The following is an 18347-nucleotide window of genomic DNA, read 5'->3' on the forward strand; positions in this document are numbered from 1 at the left end:
CCCTTTCAACTGAATTCAAACCTTCACATGCTTCACATTGGGTAGATGATTGACTAAAGTTTATATAATGGTGTATAACCTTAAAGAAGTAAGGAGCACTGCACAGCCGTAACACAGTATAAATCAGTCATTGATTACTGTTATAAACTTTCACTTATTTTCAGTAACTGAAAGTTTAGTGGGCTTGTTCACTTCAGTCCTTGGTGAAACCGTAGCATACAGGCTGGTATTTTATGACCAGCTCTTAGCATTCGCAGTGTCAGTATTTCTCTAAACTCTTGTTTACCGGAGGAACAAAGCCTCATTGATCCTGAGCAGGAAAATGACAAACTGTGATAAACATCCACGTGGAGCCACAGCAGCTCTGGTCTGTTCGTAGCTCTAAATAATTCATCCCCTTTTTATCAATGGGATTCTTTTCTGAGTGTGTCTGTCCACACCTTCGACCTGCTATCTGAATCAATAAATGTAAGATTTCCTTTCCCAAATAATAATTAATGTTTCAGTCACAATATTTAAGTGACTGTGATCAACTACATTTTTTAGTGAACAGAACTGGTTACATTTGAATGAGATATGTGTAGTATTAGACAGAGTACTTCTGTTTTACCTCCCCATTTTTATGATACTATTTTCTTACATATTTCAATAGGATTTATATCAAGAAGATGACCTAAGAGACCTAATTGTTTCCTTGACAGGTGGCGGATTCAATTATTGGCTATTTATTGATTGATTGAATGCATTCATTAATATAAATGTACACCGGAAAGCGATCAATGAATTGCTCCTTGTGGGAGAGATAAAGTTGTATGAGCTGAACTGGACTTTGCTGAATGTTTTTAGGACCTTGTTAAAGTCCACAAGGATTTGCTGGTGGAGATCCAGGACTCGGTCCACCACAGAAGTGCCCAGAACCTTCACCAGATCTTCACCACGTTCAAACAAAGGTACACATCTGTCATCCAACCATTTCTTCTAGTCAGATTTGTAAAGATATTTTCTCCCGATAAGATCAGACATCACAAACATTTTGAATTTTCTTCATACAGCCTGTGAGCAGTTTAATAGACAAACGTGAAATAATCTCTTTTTAAAACCTTTTTAGCTCATGAAGTGTTGATAAATCGCAGGTTGTTGATCTATGGGAAGTACTGCAGCCACGTGGAGACGGCCATCGCCACCCTCGATGACATCTGCAAAAACAGAGAGGACGTACGCATGAAGCTCGAGGTAAATGAATCCCTGCCGCCTTCAATAAAGGATGAACGAATAAATGGGCAGTCTCCCAGAGCGGTCGGAGCATGCCCTCAAGTGTGCGCCCGAGGCATTGCAGGGGATGATGGTGCTGCTGCAGCTGACAGCAGGATTTACAGTGAAGCTTTTTGTTCCTGGAAGTCGGGGGAAACACAGTGTTCTCAGCATGGTTTATATATATATATAGTGTATGGTGTTTTTTTCTGTGTTTTTGCAGGAATGTTCAAAAAGAGCAAACTACGGCAAGTTCACACTGAGGGATCTGCTGGTGGTTCCTATGCAGCGAGTCTTGAAATACCACCTCCTCCTGCAGGTACTCCGCTCCAACCTCTGCTGTTCTGAGGATCAAGGTCGCCCTATTATTTACCTTGTGTGTTGACAACTCTGGTTAAAGGTCAAATGTGAAACAAAACTGGGTTTTCACTTCATATATACATTCAACAGATAATTGATATCAACATTGATACTGATACTGGCACCGTTAATATGTGTTTAAATATACTCGATACTGTTGAGGTTGCCGCTAAGCAGTTTCATTGCATCTTCCAGGGGTGACAATGATTCCTACTAGTTCACATAGATTAGATTGTTTTTATATTAGTGTGTGTCGTTTTAGTTGTTAGCAGAAAAACAGTGTAACTTATCAGTTTGTCATGAACTACCTAAGGATGAGGCATGCTGCTTTCTGAATAACAACAGAGCAATTAAAGCTAAAACGTTAATATATTTTGTTTTTAATTAAGAGCTGCTGTCTCCTCCTGATCTCTTGTGAGCCTACCTTCCAGTCCTCTAAATAACATTGGCTTTACTTTATAAGGCCTGTTTGCTGCTGCGTGCATGTGTTTTCTCTGCTGCTGTCTCTTCTCATCGTCACTCATTCATTAGTTTCTTTCTGTCAAAAATAGGTGTTATGCAGAGTTTTGCATGATTGCTCTACGTTGTATTCCCCTTGTGGGAGCAGATAATGAACGATTCCATAGAAACAGATCAAAATAACACCTATCCGTTTCAAAATAACTTCAGCTGAGTGAATCAGTCGTACACATACATGCACCTCCATTAATACATTCTAAATATGAAAGACATTTAAAAGTTCAAAAGTTAAAATGATATTTTAATTGCTCAAAACCTGAAAAGTGACTCTTGCTTGATATCACTATTTTGGCTCCACCGTGTGAAACGAGCTGTATAATCGAACTGTCCGTATTTATCTCTCATCCCACATTTCCAGCAAATCTCTCAATACACAGTGGGAAGTGATGTCAGTGCTGTCATTTTAGATTATATTACAAACGACACTGACTTCTTCAACTTCATAGATGACTCTCAGTGAATGACATGAGTCCCATCAGAGAGTTTCTGTTCTCCGTTCGTCCACCAGGGGCAGTGTTGACCACGTTTCTCTCCTCCCTGGCCTCTTGCTTCAGGCTGTGAGGGTTTCTGCAACTTCTTTATGACTGCCCGCCAAAAAAAACACACACATTACTGTAATCTGATCGAGACGGTCAAGGAGCAGTTCAAAGAAAGTAGATAACGAACTGAAACAGGGGCAAACAAGCACAGAGACAAAAACAGAGATAAGCATTACTGAAGTGACGGCAACTCAGGACAAACTTAGAGAGAAGCTACTAATGTGCCTCTGTGAGAGGAAACATCCCCAAATGGAACAATTTAATCATCCAGAATGTCCCACTGAACCTTTTTCTCTTGTAATAAATCCTGAATTGACTGCTCACTGTACTGTATAACACCCAATTATCTTCTCATTATTCAAAATTGGATACAACGGCATGAATTTTTAACAGAGTAAAAGTTGTAAATCAGGACAAATACCAGATGCCTAATTAGGTTTAGTCAGTCTGTGGAGGAGATCTGCTGTATGTATGTACATATACAGCAGCCTGTGCAGGGTGACTGGACTTTTTAATGCAACGAAAAGAAATGCCAAACTTGATTTCCACTGAAGAAATGAAGGTGAGAACCATCTCTTTTGATTCATGTAGGTTCTAATTGATGAAACCTCGCCATGTTAAATGTCATTAAAAAGTTTAATTGTGATTTAAGTTACTTTTACTCTCATGAAAAGGGTTGACTGTTTTGGTTTTCTATTTTAAGATTAAGTTCTGATCTTATGAAATATTGTTTGAGGTACTGTGTTTCTGGTTTTCATCACTAAAATAAGTCACCGAAAACAAAAATGAAAAGTGTTTTAGTTTGCGTCTGATAAATCAAAAACGTCACAGTCTGAATTAAAGTATGGGAAAGGAAATCTTTTTTATGTTTTGATTACACTTTTTCTATGATGTACCTGTTGATGCAGAAAGTGTGAATTCATCATTTATGTGTTTTCAGTTGAGCCAGAGCGAATAGATACAGTTAGGAGACATTTCATATATTTGGATTTGGATTATTTCCATTTCAAACACACAAAAAACACATCAAAAGTTTGGGATAAAATCTTAGTCAGAAACTAAAAGTCGGAACTTCGAAATATAACAAGTCAACATTAAGGTCTTTTGGATGAAAATGTACAACCACTGTGTTCATCGATGACAACTTTAAAATGCAGTTGGATGAAGATGCTTATCCTCTCCCATCTAGTCACGTGATCAAGATGAAGAGCAATGGAAAAACAAAACATTAAATTCAAAAATAAAAAGAAAGAGGAGAGAATATGTGAGAATAATATTAACATTTTCCAAAAAAAAAAAGCTTGCCTTCAGTTACAAGACAAAGCATGAAAACTACTTTTTACACATTTCTAATTAAGTCTCTTTTCCCTAAGGAACATTTTACACCCACTGTTTTTGAAAAGCTTGTTAAAATCGTTCTGTTCTGTGTACCTGTAATATGATGCACATGATCATAGACATTGCAATTAGGGGTTCTCGATGAATGCCGCACACACGGCCTCACATTATTATGCTCATTTATTCATTTTCTCTGGGCAGAAATGTGCTGATTCCTATTGTTTCATGAGCCATAGGCGTCCCCTAACCTTCTGCTCTCGCCCCCTGTAATGATTGCATTAAAAACAAATGCGCCACCAAAAGTTAAGGGACAAAATATCCGCGGGAACTAAGTGTTTCAGTTGTGTCAACATGGGCCCCGGATCCCTGCGGACCAGGTGTGTGATGGCGAGCTGCGCTGAATAAAGCATCCTGTGGGTTACTTTCCCCCGTGTGGTGACAGCCTGAATCTGTGCGACTAATGTCTTGTCACTTCCTCCACTCCCCGAGTGCCTCTCTTTTTGCCGTTTCTTTCTCTCTCTCTTTTTTTTGGGAGGGGGGGGGTCATCAATCCTCCGTTCTTTCTACGCTCATCATTCCCCCACCCCCCCATGAACCTGCGGCACCGCGGTTCCCTCGATGAGTCCATCATGTACGGTGCCGGCTATCAGCACGGCCGCTCCCTTCCTCTGTATCTGGGTGGAGGTGTGGAGGTGTGGAGGTGTGGAGGCTGGAGCAAGGCTTGATAAATAGGCCTCTGTCGTCTTGCTAGTGATAATAATGCCCAGGTTGAGCTTGACTGACACTGGGGATTTGAGCGGTGCCAAGCAGACGTATATATCTCCCTCAGCGGCTCAGTGTGTAGAAATGTCCGTGTGCGTTTGTGTGTGTGTGTGTGTGTGTGTGTGTGTGTGTGTGTGTGTGTGTGTGCGCGCTTGTATGAAGGACATGCATGGCATCCTTCCTTATCCTCCACTGCTGGGGTCTAGATGTCTTGTTTACGCTGCAGTTAGGTACTGGCAAGCAATTTCAGATACACACACACACACCTGCAATAGATGAGTGCACACACATACACGGTATCTGATTTATTTCAGGACCGGCGTTTTTTCATTTCATATCTAAAGCCACAGCCTTAAGTTCACCTGCTGCATTATGGCCGAGGCGGATGCGTGCAGGAGGATAACCGTGCTCATGAATTTTCCAATGCGCCTTTTGTTTTATGATTGACAGCCTTCTTCTTCTTCTTCTTCTTCCTCTTTGCATTCTTCTGAGCTTTGCGTGCGGTTTGTCCAACAGGAGCTGGTGAAACACACGCACGACGCCACCGACAAGACTAATCTGCGCACGGCACTGGATGCGATGAAGGTACGGCGACAAATCTCCCGGTTCCGTTTTCGTCTCCTCCCGACTTTGAGTCAATCCATCTGGGAATAGAAGTCGTGCGTAATGAACTCATGACCTGTGTGAAGTGCACACGTATGTCAAGATATTCATCTCACAAGCTTCGCCCCGGATGAATGACAATGCGACACAACTTTGTGTGACGTTTTGCATATTCTCCCAAAGCCATGGTATGATCTCCGCAGGCGCTCCAGGTTAATCCCTCAACACAAAGGCGTCCATGTAAATCGTCTCTCCAGTATCCGTCCGAACTTCAACGAACTGGGAGTAACGAGTGGATGGATTCTTGTTTGTACTTTGCTGATGGACATTTGGATGGAATGACTAGAATTGAAAAGATTTGTGCAGAAAACCAACTCCAGATTTAACCAAGTACCCAATGCGTAGATTTTCGTTTGGAGTTTTTCATTTTGGCATCACTCGATATAAATTGGACAATAAACACAAAATCATCATATATATATTCTGAAATTAACGTAAATGTTGAAGAGAAACTATTTTGTGAAAGTGTTCATTAATATAGATTTCCTTTGCGTGACTGCATCTCGACAGTTTTTTAATCCCTAACGGGATGCTAAATGCATTTTCTGCATTTGACCATATAATTTAGGAAATATATTTAAGGCTACAGTGATATTTGTTTTTTACGTTTTCAGTACAATGTTAAAAATCAAACTGATTGAGACAAAACCACAGGTATCATTTCATCTCAAAGACCTGCTAAAAGTCTTCCATTTTTCCAACATGTCAAGTCTTGCAATATAAGTTTAATCTGCAAGGAATTAACACAATTCACACAACAATGACGGAAGGCCTTGACCACGACACACTGGGATATTCTTTGTGATGAGCAAGTTACTCAGTGGATCCAATGTGGACGACTGCAGCTCCCACCCAAAAATAAAAACCAGAGAGAAGCAACGAAAAGTACCGGCTCGTGCTAAAGCGGCTCAAAATGCCCACCTCGTATGCAACAGAGGCCAGAGTTAAATCTGACGTTGTGCCTCTTTTAAAAAGCTGAAAGCTGCGAATCTTCTCTTTAATCCAATCTGTATTATATCTCTTATTAATTAATAAGAAACGCATAAAAGCTTACATATCTTGGAACAAAGCTCAGCATGCTGTACTGTGTTTAACCCAATTCAATAACGTGATTTTCTGGTGTACGTGTGTGTGTGTGTGTGTGTGTGTGTGTGTGTGTGTGCAGGACTTGGCTCAGTACGTTAATGAGGTCAAGAGGGACAATGAGACGCTGCGAGAAATAGATCAGTATCAAAAATCCATTGAAAACCTGGTAAGCTGCAAATAATGAGAGGCTGATATCTTTTGGTGGGATAAAAAAAAAAAAAAAAAAAAAAGCCTCTCTTTCTGCCCGTTTGAAAGCAGACTCTTCCTCTTTCCTCCTCTGGTGCAGAATCAACCTCTGAGTAACTACGGGAGACCCAAAGGTGACGGGGAGGTACGGGTGGCCTCGGTGGACAAACGAGCCAAACAGGACAGGTGAGATGTCGGGCTGACAGGCGGCTCGACGAAATGACTCGGAGCTGAACTCCAATCATGGGTTGTTGCTGGAAAGCTGCCTGAGCAGACGTCAGCGCTGCTGCAACCAACACTTCTGCACAATATCAAGGAACTGCAGGTGCATCGCGCCTCAGACAGTCCGTCCGCAGCGCCCGCGTGACGGTTTGGCATCGAGCTGATGCGCGCTTCCTTCAGGATCACAGATGACATTGCATTTGCGGCCGTCTTCACGTGTGGATGTGAATTCTCACCTTTCCATCACGCGGATATTGTATTGTTAGTCCGGCCTTCCTCCGTCTCCAAGGTTGTGTTTGCCAAAACACATGCCGGCTACCTTTATGAACTGTCTGCTGTACTTTCAAACAAGCCTAACCATCCGTAGAGCTATCACACGGTGTGCAGAAGCACAGCGTACATCCGAAAGAGGATTTATTTTGAGCACACGGAGTTCAGGATAAACTCTGATTAATTAGTTCTCTTCTTTTCCTTGACCACATTAAACACGATGCACATTTAGTATTCATGTTTCTATGTAATTTGGCTTGATTTGTTTGACTGGTGTTTCAAACCTCCAGGCACATCTTCCTCTTTGATGCCGCCGTGATTGTTTGTAAGCGGCGAGGAGACAACTACGAAATGAAGGAAGTGATCGACCTGCACCTCTTCAAGATCACCAACAACCCCACATCGGACAAGGAGAACCGCAAGGTTGGTCCAGATACGGTTTATGTCTGTACTCCGTCATCTAAATGTCTTCGTGTAACGGAAATCCGGAAAGAGCTGCTTAAACGCCTCTTTAGACGAAATGAAGACACTTTCCAAACCAGAACAGGTAGTCGGTAGAGCGCTGACCTTCAGCTAACGGCAGCTGCAGCCCGCCAGTGTGTCTCCATGGCAACAGACGCTGATCTCCTTTAATCTCCCCCATGAGGTGCCTCTCATGAGATATTGTATGGGAGGTTTTTTCTGCAGTTTTTGTGGATTTATTCAGAAACGGTTAGCCGTCAACGTTCCAAACTCTAATCGATTGGTCCTTGGATGATGACTAATCATCCCTGAAGATTTCTCGGAATTTGGGTTAATAGTTTTTTGCGAAAAGTTGGTAAAAATCATACATACATACATACATACATACATACATACATACATACATACATACAAACCGATAAACACACGCAGACAAACGCATAACCTTCCTCCCAACCTTCGTTGGCGAAGGTAACGAAGTTACTTGCTACTTGCGTTACTTTATATTCTCTCCCTTATTGCGCCACCGTGTGGCCATTGCTGTCTGTCTAATAAGTGGAAATTCCACCGCTCAGTGGGAGGAAGATGCTCCAAAATCTGGATTTTTGACTCATGAAAACTGAAAGAAGCAGCAACAAAACAGTCGAGATAAACTGCCAACTTTCAAATAGATTTCATGAAGGTAAACTCATCTACATGTGATTCATCTAATTTTAATATTTGTCACTTAAATCATCATTGTTCCAGTGAAACAGTTTTTGTGAAGCTGTTGTCCAGGACCATTTAAGTATACAAGAGTTTAGTGGCATGGTAACTCACCAGCTCCTTTAATTACTGGGTGTAACGGTTCAGATAGCGCCAGTGTCAGCTTTGTTGCAGGTTGACAGAGCGTTGCATTGTTCCTACAGTAATGCAGTTACCTAACACACCGTTTCTTCAGTGCCTCTTCTGTTCGGAAAATCTGGGCTCTTGTGTTTCTAGAGTATCTCGAGGTGCACGGCAGGCGATTTAATGACAGATCTGAGAAGGTGACGGAGCAAATATAAGACTTTTAGAGATCTCTCGCCTCACAGAAGTCGATCCCGTCGTGCTATACAGACAAAAAAAACAAGTAGAAAAAAAACAACGCCGAATTGGTGCTGCGTAGAAGTGTTCAAGTTTCCATGATGGAAAGTCATGAAGAATCCAATATGCAGGTTTGGAACCCCCCCCCCCCCCCCCCCCCCCCCCCCCCCCCCCACTATGCACAGTGCAGGAGTGAGTGTCCCAGGTGTATTCATCCTCCAACATGTACCTGCCAAGGTACACGTTTTTCAACTTTCAGATCTGGCTCTCACCTTGGAAAAGATTTTGGCACATTTTCTCATGAACCTGGTTTTTTTTTATTAATTTTTTTCCCCCCCCTATCTTTCTGGCAATGGCAGCACATCTCTCAGTGAACATTTCATTTTTGGTTCCAAGAGAGTAACTCAATAGCACATTTGGCGAGGCCACAGTGATGATGTTTTACCTCAGACTTGTGCAAACATTAGCCTCAATTAAATCAAGCTGATGTCAGAAAGAAAACAACACTGACAGGGTGTGTTGGGATTTTTTTGGGTTGTTTTTTTTTCCCTGCCAGCCTCTCAGACCGCGCTCAATTGCACATAACTGTCTAGACACATTTTCGGCTTCTTTATTATGATGGACACAAAAATGGGGGAACAATGAAAACATGGGGCTTGAATTTTAATCCAGTGAAGAAAAGTCAGCCGAGCAGCTTATTTCTGCTGCTAACACCTCCCAGGCTATTTTTTTTTTTTTTTTTCCACAGCTGTCAGGGAAATGTGATTCCCACCTCTGCTTTTTTCCAACCCCCCCCCCAACTTTAGTTTCTAATTCTGATAAAGATATTTCTTTTGTCAGGACCGATTGGGTGGGGAGTCGGTTTGAATCCGCGCGGATTCGTCTCGTTAACTGGAGAAGAAAATACGTCTCCAACGTTCAACTTTTAATTTTATGGCGTGTTATCATTTCCAGGAAGCAATAACCCACTTTAAGCTGTGATTTGCAGTGATTTTATGACGGGCTTTGGATGACATTTAATTTTACCTGAGGCTGTACGCCGCACACTCCGTACAAGCGGGACTTGAGGGGAGCAGTGAGTTTATTCAGTGCTTTACTTTTATGGCTGCAGTAACTTTACCACATGTAAAAGTAATATGATACATTCTGCAAAAAAAGAAAATACTCTCAATTGTGCGTGTAGTGGTTAGCACTATTGGCTCACAATGAGAAAATGCCCAGTTCGATTCTGAGATCGACTGTCTTTCTGCATGGCTTGCACGCTCTCATCATGTGACTGGGTTTAGTCCCACAGTCCAAGGTGGGTATAAGGTGAATTGTTGACCTTTTAATGGCCCACGGGTGTGAATGTGTGTGTGTGTGTATTGGTGTGTTTTGTCCCGTCATGAATAAATTACCCGCACTAGGTGTAGGTGTAACCCGATTCTTCTATTTAAAGTTGGGATCAAAACTGTGTGCCTGTGACATCTAAATAAAATTCAGAAATTGATGCTTAAGACAAAAATATCTTGGATTTGATCTGTTGCCTAAGTCTTAGTAGAGGATGAAGGTGAACACCGCAGGCACATTGAGTTTTGTGTCGTCTTGTTGAGATGTGTAAAACCATGACCTAAAAAGCTCTAAATACTTTTCATCATTAATAGTTGCCTTTCAGTTGCTTAATCTGCCCACACCATGAATACAAATGCAAACCCACACCATCTAAGATGCCGTCTTGTCCACAAAAATGTATTCAGTTTTCCATTTGAAATGAGCTTTGGCACAGAGAAGATAGCAGCCTTTATTTATTTATTTATTTATTTCCCCCCCTTTGGATGGCGTTCACATGTGGCTTCCTCTGCGCACGATACAGCTTTGACTTGCATTTGTGGATGAACCGAGTTCCCAGGCAATTATATCTGGAGGTGTTACGAAGACCATTCAGTGGTTTCCAGTGCAGATTCGTGGCTGATTTTTTATGCAGCGCCGCCCGAGGGCTATACAACAGCCAGCATCTAATCCTGACTTTGGCCTTGTCCCTGTTGTGCACAGAGATTCCTCCAGATTTGCAAAGTCATTTGATGATCGTCCTAACGAAGGAACTTTTTTTTTTTTTTTTTGACATCTTACATATTTTGCCACTTATTTTTCTAGCCTTTCCCCTGTACAATTTACAAGTATGCCATGTTGTGAATAAAATATGTGTTTATTTACATTTTAGCACTGACCCATTAAGAAAAGTTGGGTATTAACAGGTCTTAAAATGAAACGAACAAAACCCAGCATGGCACATAACAAACCAGTCGGCTTTAATGGAGGCCAGTCGTGCGCCATTAGGCCCATTATTGCCTCTTCATGACTGAGTCAGCAACCGCTCGAAAACCGTGCTGGACTCCTGACAAACCAATTAACAGCTCTACTCCCGCATAATGAGCAGTCATAACAATTTATCAGATAAACGCAGGTTCATAAAATTCTGAGAAAATGGAGTGAACTCGCAGTGTTTTTCTAAGCACCTGCAACAACCCCCTCTGCCCCACCGCTGCCTTTAAATGTCCCGCCGCGCAGACGCCGCCTGCCAGCTCGTAACACAAACAAGGAAATAATCAACAGAAAGGAGTCTTAAATAATTTGGTACATGCCTGTTCCAGCACATGTTTTGCATTGTCGTGTTCATTTTAGCAGCAGTGGGAGAAACAGTGTCGGGTGAGAAGAGTCTGACTCCCATCCCAGATGGTGTTATCATTAAACCTCGCTTTGGGCCCGACTACACACATACACACATTGAATACTAAGTGCCAAGTGGGGAAAAATATTGCCAATCATAATGAGGAATGATATCCAAGGCGTGCCAAGAAACAATGATTTGGGTAATAATGTGGCCTGTAAATAGCAGGCATTAGTAGACTTAGACCCATATGGGTTTATATGGTTGTTTTTTATGAAGGTTGCAGCCAGTTTGATGTCATTCACTTTTGACATGATAGATGTAATGCAGTTTTTTTCTTTTTCTTTAGTACATATTTATGTTAGAAATGATGGAGGTGGCTATGTTAGGGAGGCAGCAATAAAAGCTTTCAGCACAGCAGCAACTTTTATATTCCCTTCATGTAGAGGGAAAATAGTCTAAAGAGGCTAAAGGGAGGCTGAACGTTGCCCTTCTGATGAATGTGTCAACGTTTCTATAAAATCCATTATTAATGTAACCATACTGGTTTGACAGTGTTTTTGGATCAGATGGTGTGTTTCACTTGTGCACATCGCCTTCAAAAAAGGTGCGATATAAAGCATGATTATTGTATATTTTGGGAGGGTTCTCAAAGAAACGCTTCCTGTTATCAATCTGTGATCCTTTTAAATGCCAGAGACCGCCTGAGCACAAGGATGAAACCTGACAGAAAGACAGACAAACACTCCTCCCTCTCTTTACAAATTGGTGTGCTAGATGATATCTTTGCTGAGTGTAAGTCTTGCCGTCCGCTGGGAATGGCTCTGTAGATCGCTGCTTTTCTTTTCTCTTGTCATTCAGTAGAAAAGCTGAGCCGCGGCGCTTCGCTGACAGCCCCGTGAGCTCGCCTTGTTTTTTTTTGGGGCTTTTTTTTTTTTGAGCCTTCAGAGCTGAGAGCTAGAAGTTCAAAAACCACAACGAGGAGCCATTAAAAAAAAAAAAAAAAAAGTGCATCTCCTAAGCATCTGCTCCGTTTTGCTGTCTGAAAACAGACGCCTGTGTTGACACGGAGGCTAATGGACTAATATTTAGCCTCTGAAGTGGATAATGGTAGCTGATTACCGGCCCACTCGCTGCTTGCTGTCTGATGCCCAGCAGTGACGTGACACAGCGAGCCTGCACTCCTTTTCTCCTCCTCTTCCCGCTCTGCCTCGCTGTTTCTTCTTCGTCTGTCGGTCCTTGGGCCCTCCAACCCTTCAGCCTTTGTGTTCGCTCTCCCCGAGGCGTCCCCGCTTTCATTTTGCATCTCTTTGTCTCCATCTGTCCCCCTTGCATCCCGTCTCACTCAGCTCCCGCTCCCTCCTGCTCTGTGTTTGTCTTCCACTAAAGCCCTCGTTAGATTTAACACTGTTGTATTGCATCTCTCCAAAACGTTGTGTTTTCTCTCCCTTCTCGCAGTGGTCGTACGGATTCTACCTCACTCACAACCAGGGCCAGAACGGCTTCGAGTTCTTCTTCAAGACCAAAGAGCTGAAAAAGAAGTGGCTGGAGCAGTTTGGCATGGCTATGTGAGTGCGTGTGTGTGTCTCCGTGTCTCAGCTGCATTTTGTCACCTCATCAAAACACCGGCGGTGGCCCGTCTTGTTATTCAAGTAAGACCACTCATTGATTTACGAGAGACACGACACTGTGACACCAAAGATGAGACGATAACGAGATGGCACTGAACTTTATTCTTGGAGAGCGCTCCACGGAGTAAATCTAATGCAGGCGTCGGGTTGCCAGACTGCATCAACCAGTCCTCGAGCTGGGCCGGATCCAAATCTCACTCAACGCGATGGACAAACTGGTTCCAAGACAGAACTCTGCTGTGTCATTGGCTGAGGCGAGAAGAATAACAGTCTAATATGTCCATCAAAGTGAACCTGCACCACAAAGGGCAGCGCTTCCAAAAGGGAAGAAAATAAAGTGACAAGTCTCTACGTAGATTCTTATTTGTTACATGACAAGACGTTTATGTCTTTAGATTCAAATGGGAATAAACTTACTCATTGTTTAATTCTTGATTTAGTTTGTTAAATTCATTCTTTAAAAAAAAATGAAATAAAAGGTGCATGATTTCTTAATATAAGTCAAGTTTATGTCATTGTTTACCATGATAGAAACTTGACATGTCTTCTCAGGCCCCGTTTCAAGTGAAAGAGGAACGTTTCTGCATTTTCATCTCAGAAAAGTTTCACGTTTATACGGCATTGCCTTGAAAACAATGTGTGTTAACACGGAAACGCTGAAAACAATGTAGTTTTCATGTCGGGACACGAGTAGGTGCTGTTGCTTGTTTCTGTAAGGAACCACACACGCAATACGCTATAAACATTAACAATGGGAGTGCACGGGCATTCGTACTTTTGTTTTGCTTCATATCATATTGAAGTCTTATATTTTCTCTTTTCCTTTTGTCTTAAGAATGAAATTAACGAAACAAAAAAATGGACATCCAAAACACAACAAAAGTTTTCCATTTTCACTTGTCGTGTAAGCGAGACTTTAATCACATGTCGTCTTATTGAGAGTAATTGATCCACTCAACAGTCTTAAGTAGCCTGAGCACAAGAACAGCCGTTTTGTTTTAGCAGAAATATCCTCAATGTGAAATCGAGGACATCATTCTTTCTGTTGAAATGACTATCAGCCTTGAGTTTTATTCCCTTTTTATAACACAATGTTACAGACAAAAAGCGCGTTAATGAGACCTGGTTTTAAACCGACAAATGAAAAGACAATTAAAAAAAAAAAAAAAACTTAATTTTTTTTTTTTGAAGAAGAAAGGTGAGTGGTGCTCGTGTGCAGCTCCTGTTTCATCTGCAGTCGGGGGGCCAGCAGTGAGGCAGGACTCAATTTCCACATTTCAAACCATGAAATAAAGCTGTGATGCTGCTAAATCCCAATTACTTAATTCGTCGAGACCGAGACCTGCACGCAAATCTGTCCTCAGAAAACGGGCAAAAATAGACATTCCTACAGTTTTGCTGTCTTTCTCATAATTTCTAAAAACAAAAACGATCCCGCTGGATGTTCCCAGAGTCGAGGAAACCTCCCCTGGGTCCGGCTCAGGTTCCACCTGTTGGAGCTACCCGAGGAGGCGGCAGCGACACGCAAAGTGAAAAACACTGGTGCTTTCGAACCGGTGCCATTTCCCTTAAGAAAATCTGTGAAATAACATTAACAAGTTTGAAGAGAATTGACAGGCCCGATCAGGAGGTGAGAAGTGAGAGGTGTTGTGTGATACCCCACTGGCAAGATGGGAGGTTTGTTGCTGATTTAACGAGAGGCGTCGCCGGAGAATCACACGCTCACTCAGTGCCGCCTTATAACCGATATAGGTTGCAGTTGTTCTCGCAGCCGGTAACTGAGATGAAGCGGTTATGTAGCAGTCTCCGCTCACGGTGAGATTATCTCCGGTTTCCAGACTGAGAGTTTAGAGTTTCCCGTCCTGCAAACACTGTCCTCGCTGAGGCTGGAGTCTGCCTACGGTCAAGGGTTCGGCGACACCCAGGACAGGCCATCAGTCCAGCACATAAATCTCACCAAAAGATACCAAACCAAACCGGAATCAAACCACGACTCACTGTGCCACCTTAAGACAGGATCAGGCTGCACCAACTAGGATTCAACGTCTTTTAAATTTGCATTCTGTCACAGTATTGAGACAAGAATCGAGCTGCACCTTACTGTCTGAAGTAAAGAACGAAAAGGAAGGCTGGAGGCAGAGTTGGGCAAGTTACTAAAATTACTCTGAGAATAAAGTTACTAGTTACTTCAAAAGTTTTACTCAGACAAAAAAATTGCAGGTATATGGTAAAGTGGTTTGTATAATTGTTATTTTTGATGTTATAACCTTTTATAGAGCAGTTATTGAAATGTTTTTTTTGTTTTCTTTGCACTGTTGTGAATATTTTTCACGGTTAGTAAACGTGCCATGATTAATATACAAATACAATCAGTTTGAAAGTATAACCCGGACCAGAAGCATATCTACTGCCGAAATTAAAGCAGAAAACTATTGAAGGCCAACAAATTAAGGTTTTATTTTCAAAAAAGAACCATAAACATCACTGTGCAAACATGAAAATATAATTTTTTCATATTTCAAAGCAATACTTTAATCACACAAGGCAATTCAAAGTGCTTCACAAAGGCTAATAAGTGCATACAATGACATTAAAATCTTGGACATAAAACAAGATATTAAGAAAATAAAAGTGCATTTAAAAGACAAAAGACAACTAAAACAGGAGAATGAATTAAATTTAAGGAGTAATGTATTAAAAACCACAGCGAATAATAATGTTTTCCGCCCTGATTTTATTAAGCCGACAGTTTGAGCAGGCCTCAGGTGTTTGTGAACTTTGTTCCACAAGTGAGGATCATATAAACACCAAGACAAACGTCATAGTTGGAATAAATTCTCAAAGCCTCTATACAAGATCTACCTCTCATCATTCTGTTGGTGTTTTGGAAAAAAAATTTAAATCACTGGTTCCACTTATTTGAGCTCTGTGAATCAGGTTTAGGTGAAGTTACATTAGTTAGAAGTATTTTACTCTTTTTTCAGGTCATCGCTTTTTTTGTTTTGTTTGTTTTTTTCCAACTTCAAGCATTTCCACAACAACGATGCAATATGAGTGCGGCAGTCATGCGTAACAACTGCTCTTTGGAAGAATAAAAAATGTATCATTGAATGAGAACAAGTAGAAGCAGCAACAAACAAACATGCAAACAAGTTCTAAACATAAGCCACGTAAGAGCTGCTTCAGTTCTGCTTTAACAGCTGATGTGTTGTTGGGCCTCAAACAGAATAGAGACGTTAAAACTGACCTTCTTTTACCAAACAACCCTTTCCTTCATCTCATTACCTCGCCCTCCAGCTTGACCGTCTCAATGCCCCGTTCACACGACAACGCCGTTTCGTGTAACCGCATCGGTTTTTTTGGCCCATCATTCATACGTCGCGGCGTTTTAGGAGCCTGAAAACAGGTTCCGTGTTAGATTGGTCGATTTCTCTGTTTTTGCATGCTGCGTGTCGTCTTCTCCGTTTTTTCGGTGTATTTCTGTGGCAGCGTTACAGCGCCACCTACAGGCCTGGCGTATGCACTACGTCATTTTCAGTAGTTTTCATGGTGTGGCGCGGAGGAAAGACAAGAATCGTTTTGGCTCGTCTGTACCCAAGGGCCCAAGTTAGTGCTTATTCAGCAAAAAAAAAGAAGAGCTCCAGTAAACAACAGTGCAAACAAAAGAGGGACATCTTTCATTTGACTATACAGAACTACTCACACAGTTCTTTGCTGTCTGTCTTTTTATTTGAATTCTTGATTTTGTTCACACACACACACACATACACATACACACACACACACACACACACACGCACACACACACAGAGCCATTTCCCGGGGGGGTCCGAGAACACCTCTCCACTTCAAAGAGTGTGTATCAGTGAGACGTTACTGTAGCCACGGAGGAGTTTGTTGGCGGCAATTATAAGTGTTGGTCGGGAGCGAAAAAAATGTTTTTGCTTTGAAAATGATGTTTTCATCAAAAAAATACAACCGTTTAGAATCGGTAACAAGCCGTGTGAGAAACATGTTTCCATTCGGGAAATTAGTGAAAATTGAGTTAAATTGAAGCCGAGAGTCTTTGTTTGTATAGAGTTTAGTTCTTTGTTTTGATCATGCTGAGCCAAAGCTGTTGGATGTCGAGGAAAGGTTTATGCAGGTTTGAACTTTCAGAAGATTGTTGGTGTTTAAGATTGTCGTAGGTCAGAAATGTAAAGGAAAAAGTGATGTCTGCATGCAGAGGTGAGTTATTTACAAGTTCAAAGCCAACAGGCTTCTTTACACCCCGTTTGAATCCTCCGTTAAGTGACCTTGCACAGATTGATGTGTGTGTGTGTTTATTTTTTTTTCTTGCAGTTTGACGTTTTGCTTTGTTTCGTTTAGATCAAACATCCGTCCCGAGAACGCGTCCAACAACTTCCACGAGTTCCATATGCATACCTTTGAAAGAATCACCTCCTGCAACTCCTGCCACATGTTACTGAGGTAGGAGGCTGATTATTATTCAGACACACACACACACACACACACACACACACACACACACACACACACACACAGCAGAGAGCAGAATAAAACCCCCTTCAAGGCTACCGTCAACATAAAGACTGAGGACGAGATGCAGACCTTTTCCCTTCACTCCACTGTCAGACTTTCTTAAAAAAGAAAGTGTCTCTCCAGTGTATCCTAACAATGTATTCGTCACTTAGCCTTGACTCCTCTCTTCCTCTGTACATATGCCTCAGTTACAACAAAGTTCCTTTTGAATTTTTCTGAATGGTATCGGCCCCTGAAGGACTGCGCCTCGCGGTCCCTCTCACAGCAGGGACGACTGAGTGGTTTCACCCAGCGAAGACGGTGAGAAAAAGTGTCTGTCACACTTCAGCACTTCCTCTTCAAGGCGACGGACGGATGTCGGGGGGGGGGGGAGACGAGATTATTGCGCTGTGAATGTACAGAGGCAGACGGTTGGATTTACCGGCCTTTTTCTGGGGGATAGAATATCAGGAAAGTTTTGTTTTTCAGAACACGGCGTCACTTTTCCCTCAAACTGTTGTCCATCTCAGTTACTTGTCAGGCGGATCAGTCGGGCTGATCTAGAAGATGTATACAGACCAGCCGTAAGATCATGGCCATCTGCACCTTTTCTGTGGACCAACGTCAACTTTAATCTGGATCAGATCACACAAGAACATCTTCACTCCCCACAATGAGCTTTAGATTCATGACCCTGTTTCCACTTCACAGCTTTTCCTTCCTTGGGCCATCGTTGAAAGATACCGTACCACATCCACGAGTTGAGCAGTAGTTTCGGAGATGATCTGGGCCAGTTCTGGACTGTTTGGCTTATTACACGTGTCC

General features: G+C 42.1%; 1 protein-coding gene across 1 annotated transcript in view; it reads left to right on the forward strand.

The window, feature by feature from the left end:
• The window catches only part of vav3 (vav guanine nucleotide exchange factor 3), a 93082-nt gene that overhangs the window by 51269 nt on the left and 23466 nt on the right, over positions 1-18347 (forward strand). Inside the window, exons 8-16 of the mRNA XM_080489423.1 lie at positions 847-950; positions 1134-1233; positions 1475-1570; positions 5286-5354; positions 6598-6684; positions 6805-6890; positions 7487-7619; positions 12829-12938; positions 17370-17471. Of these exons, the coding sequence (XP_080345549.1) occupies positions 847-950; positions 1134-1233; positions 1475-1570; positions 5286-5354; positions 6598-6684; positions 6805-6890; positions 7487-7619; positions 12829-12938; positions 17370-17471 (887 nt within the window). The remainder of the gene's footprint in view (positions 1-846; positions 951-1133; positions 1234-1474; positions 1571-5285; positions 5355-6597; positions 6685-6804; positions 6891-7486; positions 7620-12828; positions 12939-17369; positions 17472-18347) is intronic.

This window comes from Lipophrys pholis (assembly GCF_963383615.2).
Source record: "Lipophrys pholis genome assembly, chromosome: 20".
In the NCBI taxonomy this organism is placed as follows: domain Eukaryota; kingdom Metazoa; phylum Chordata; class Actinopteri; order Blenniiformes; family Blenniidae; genus Lipophrys; species Lipophrys pholis.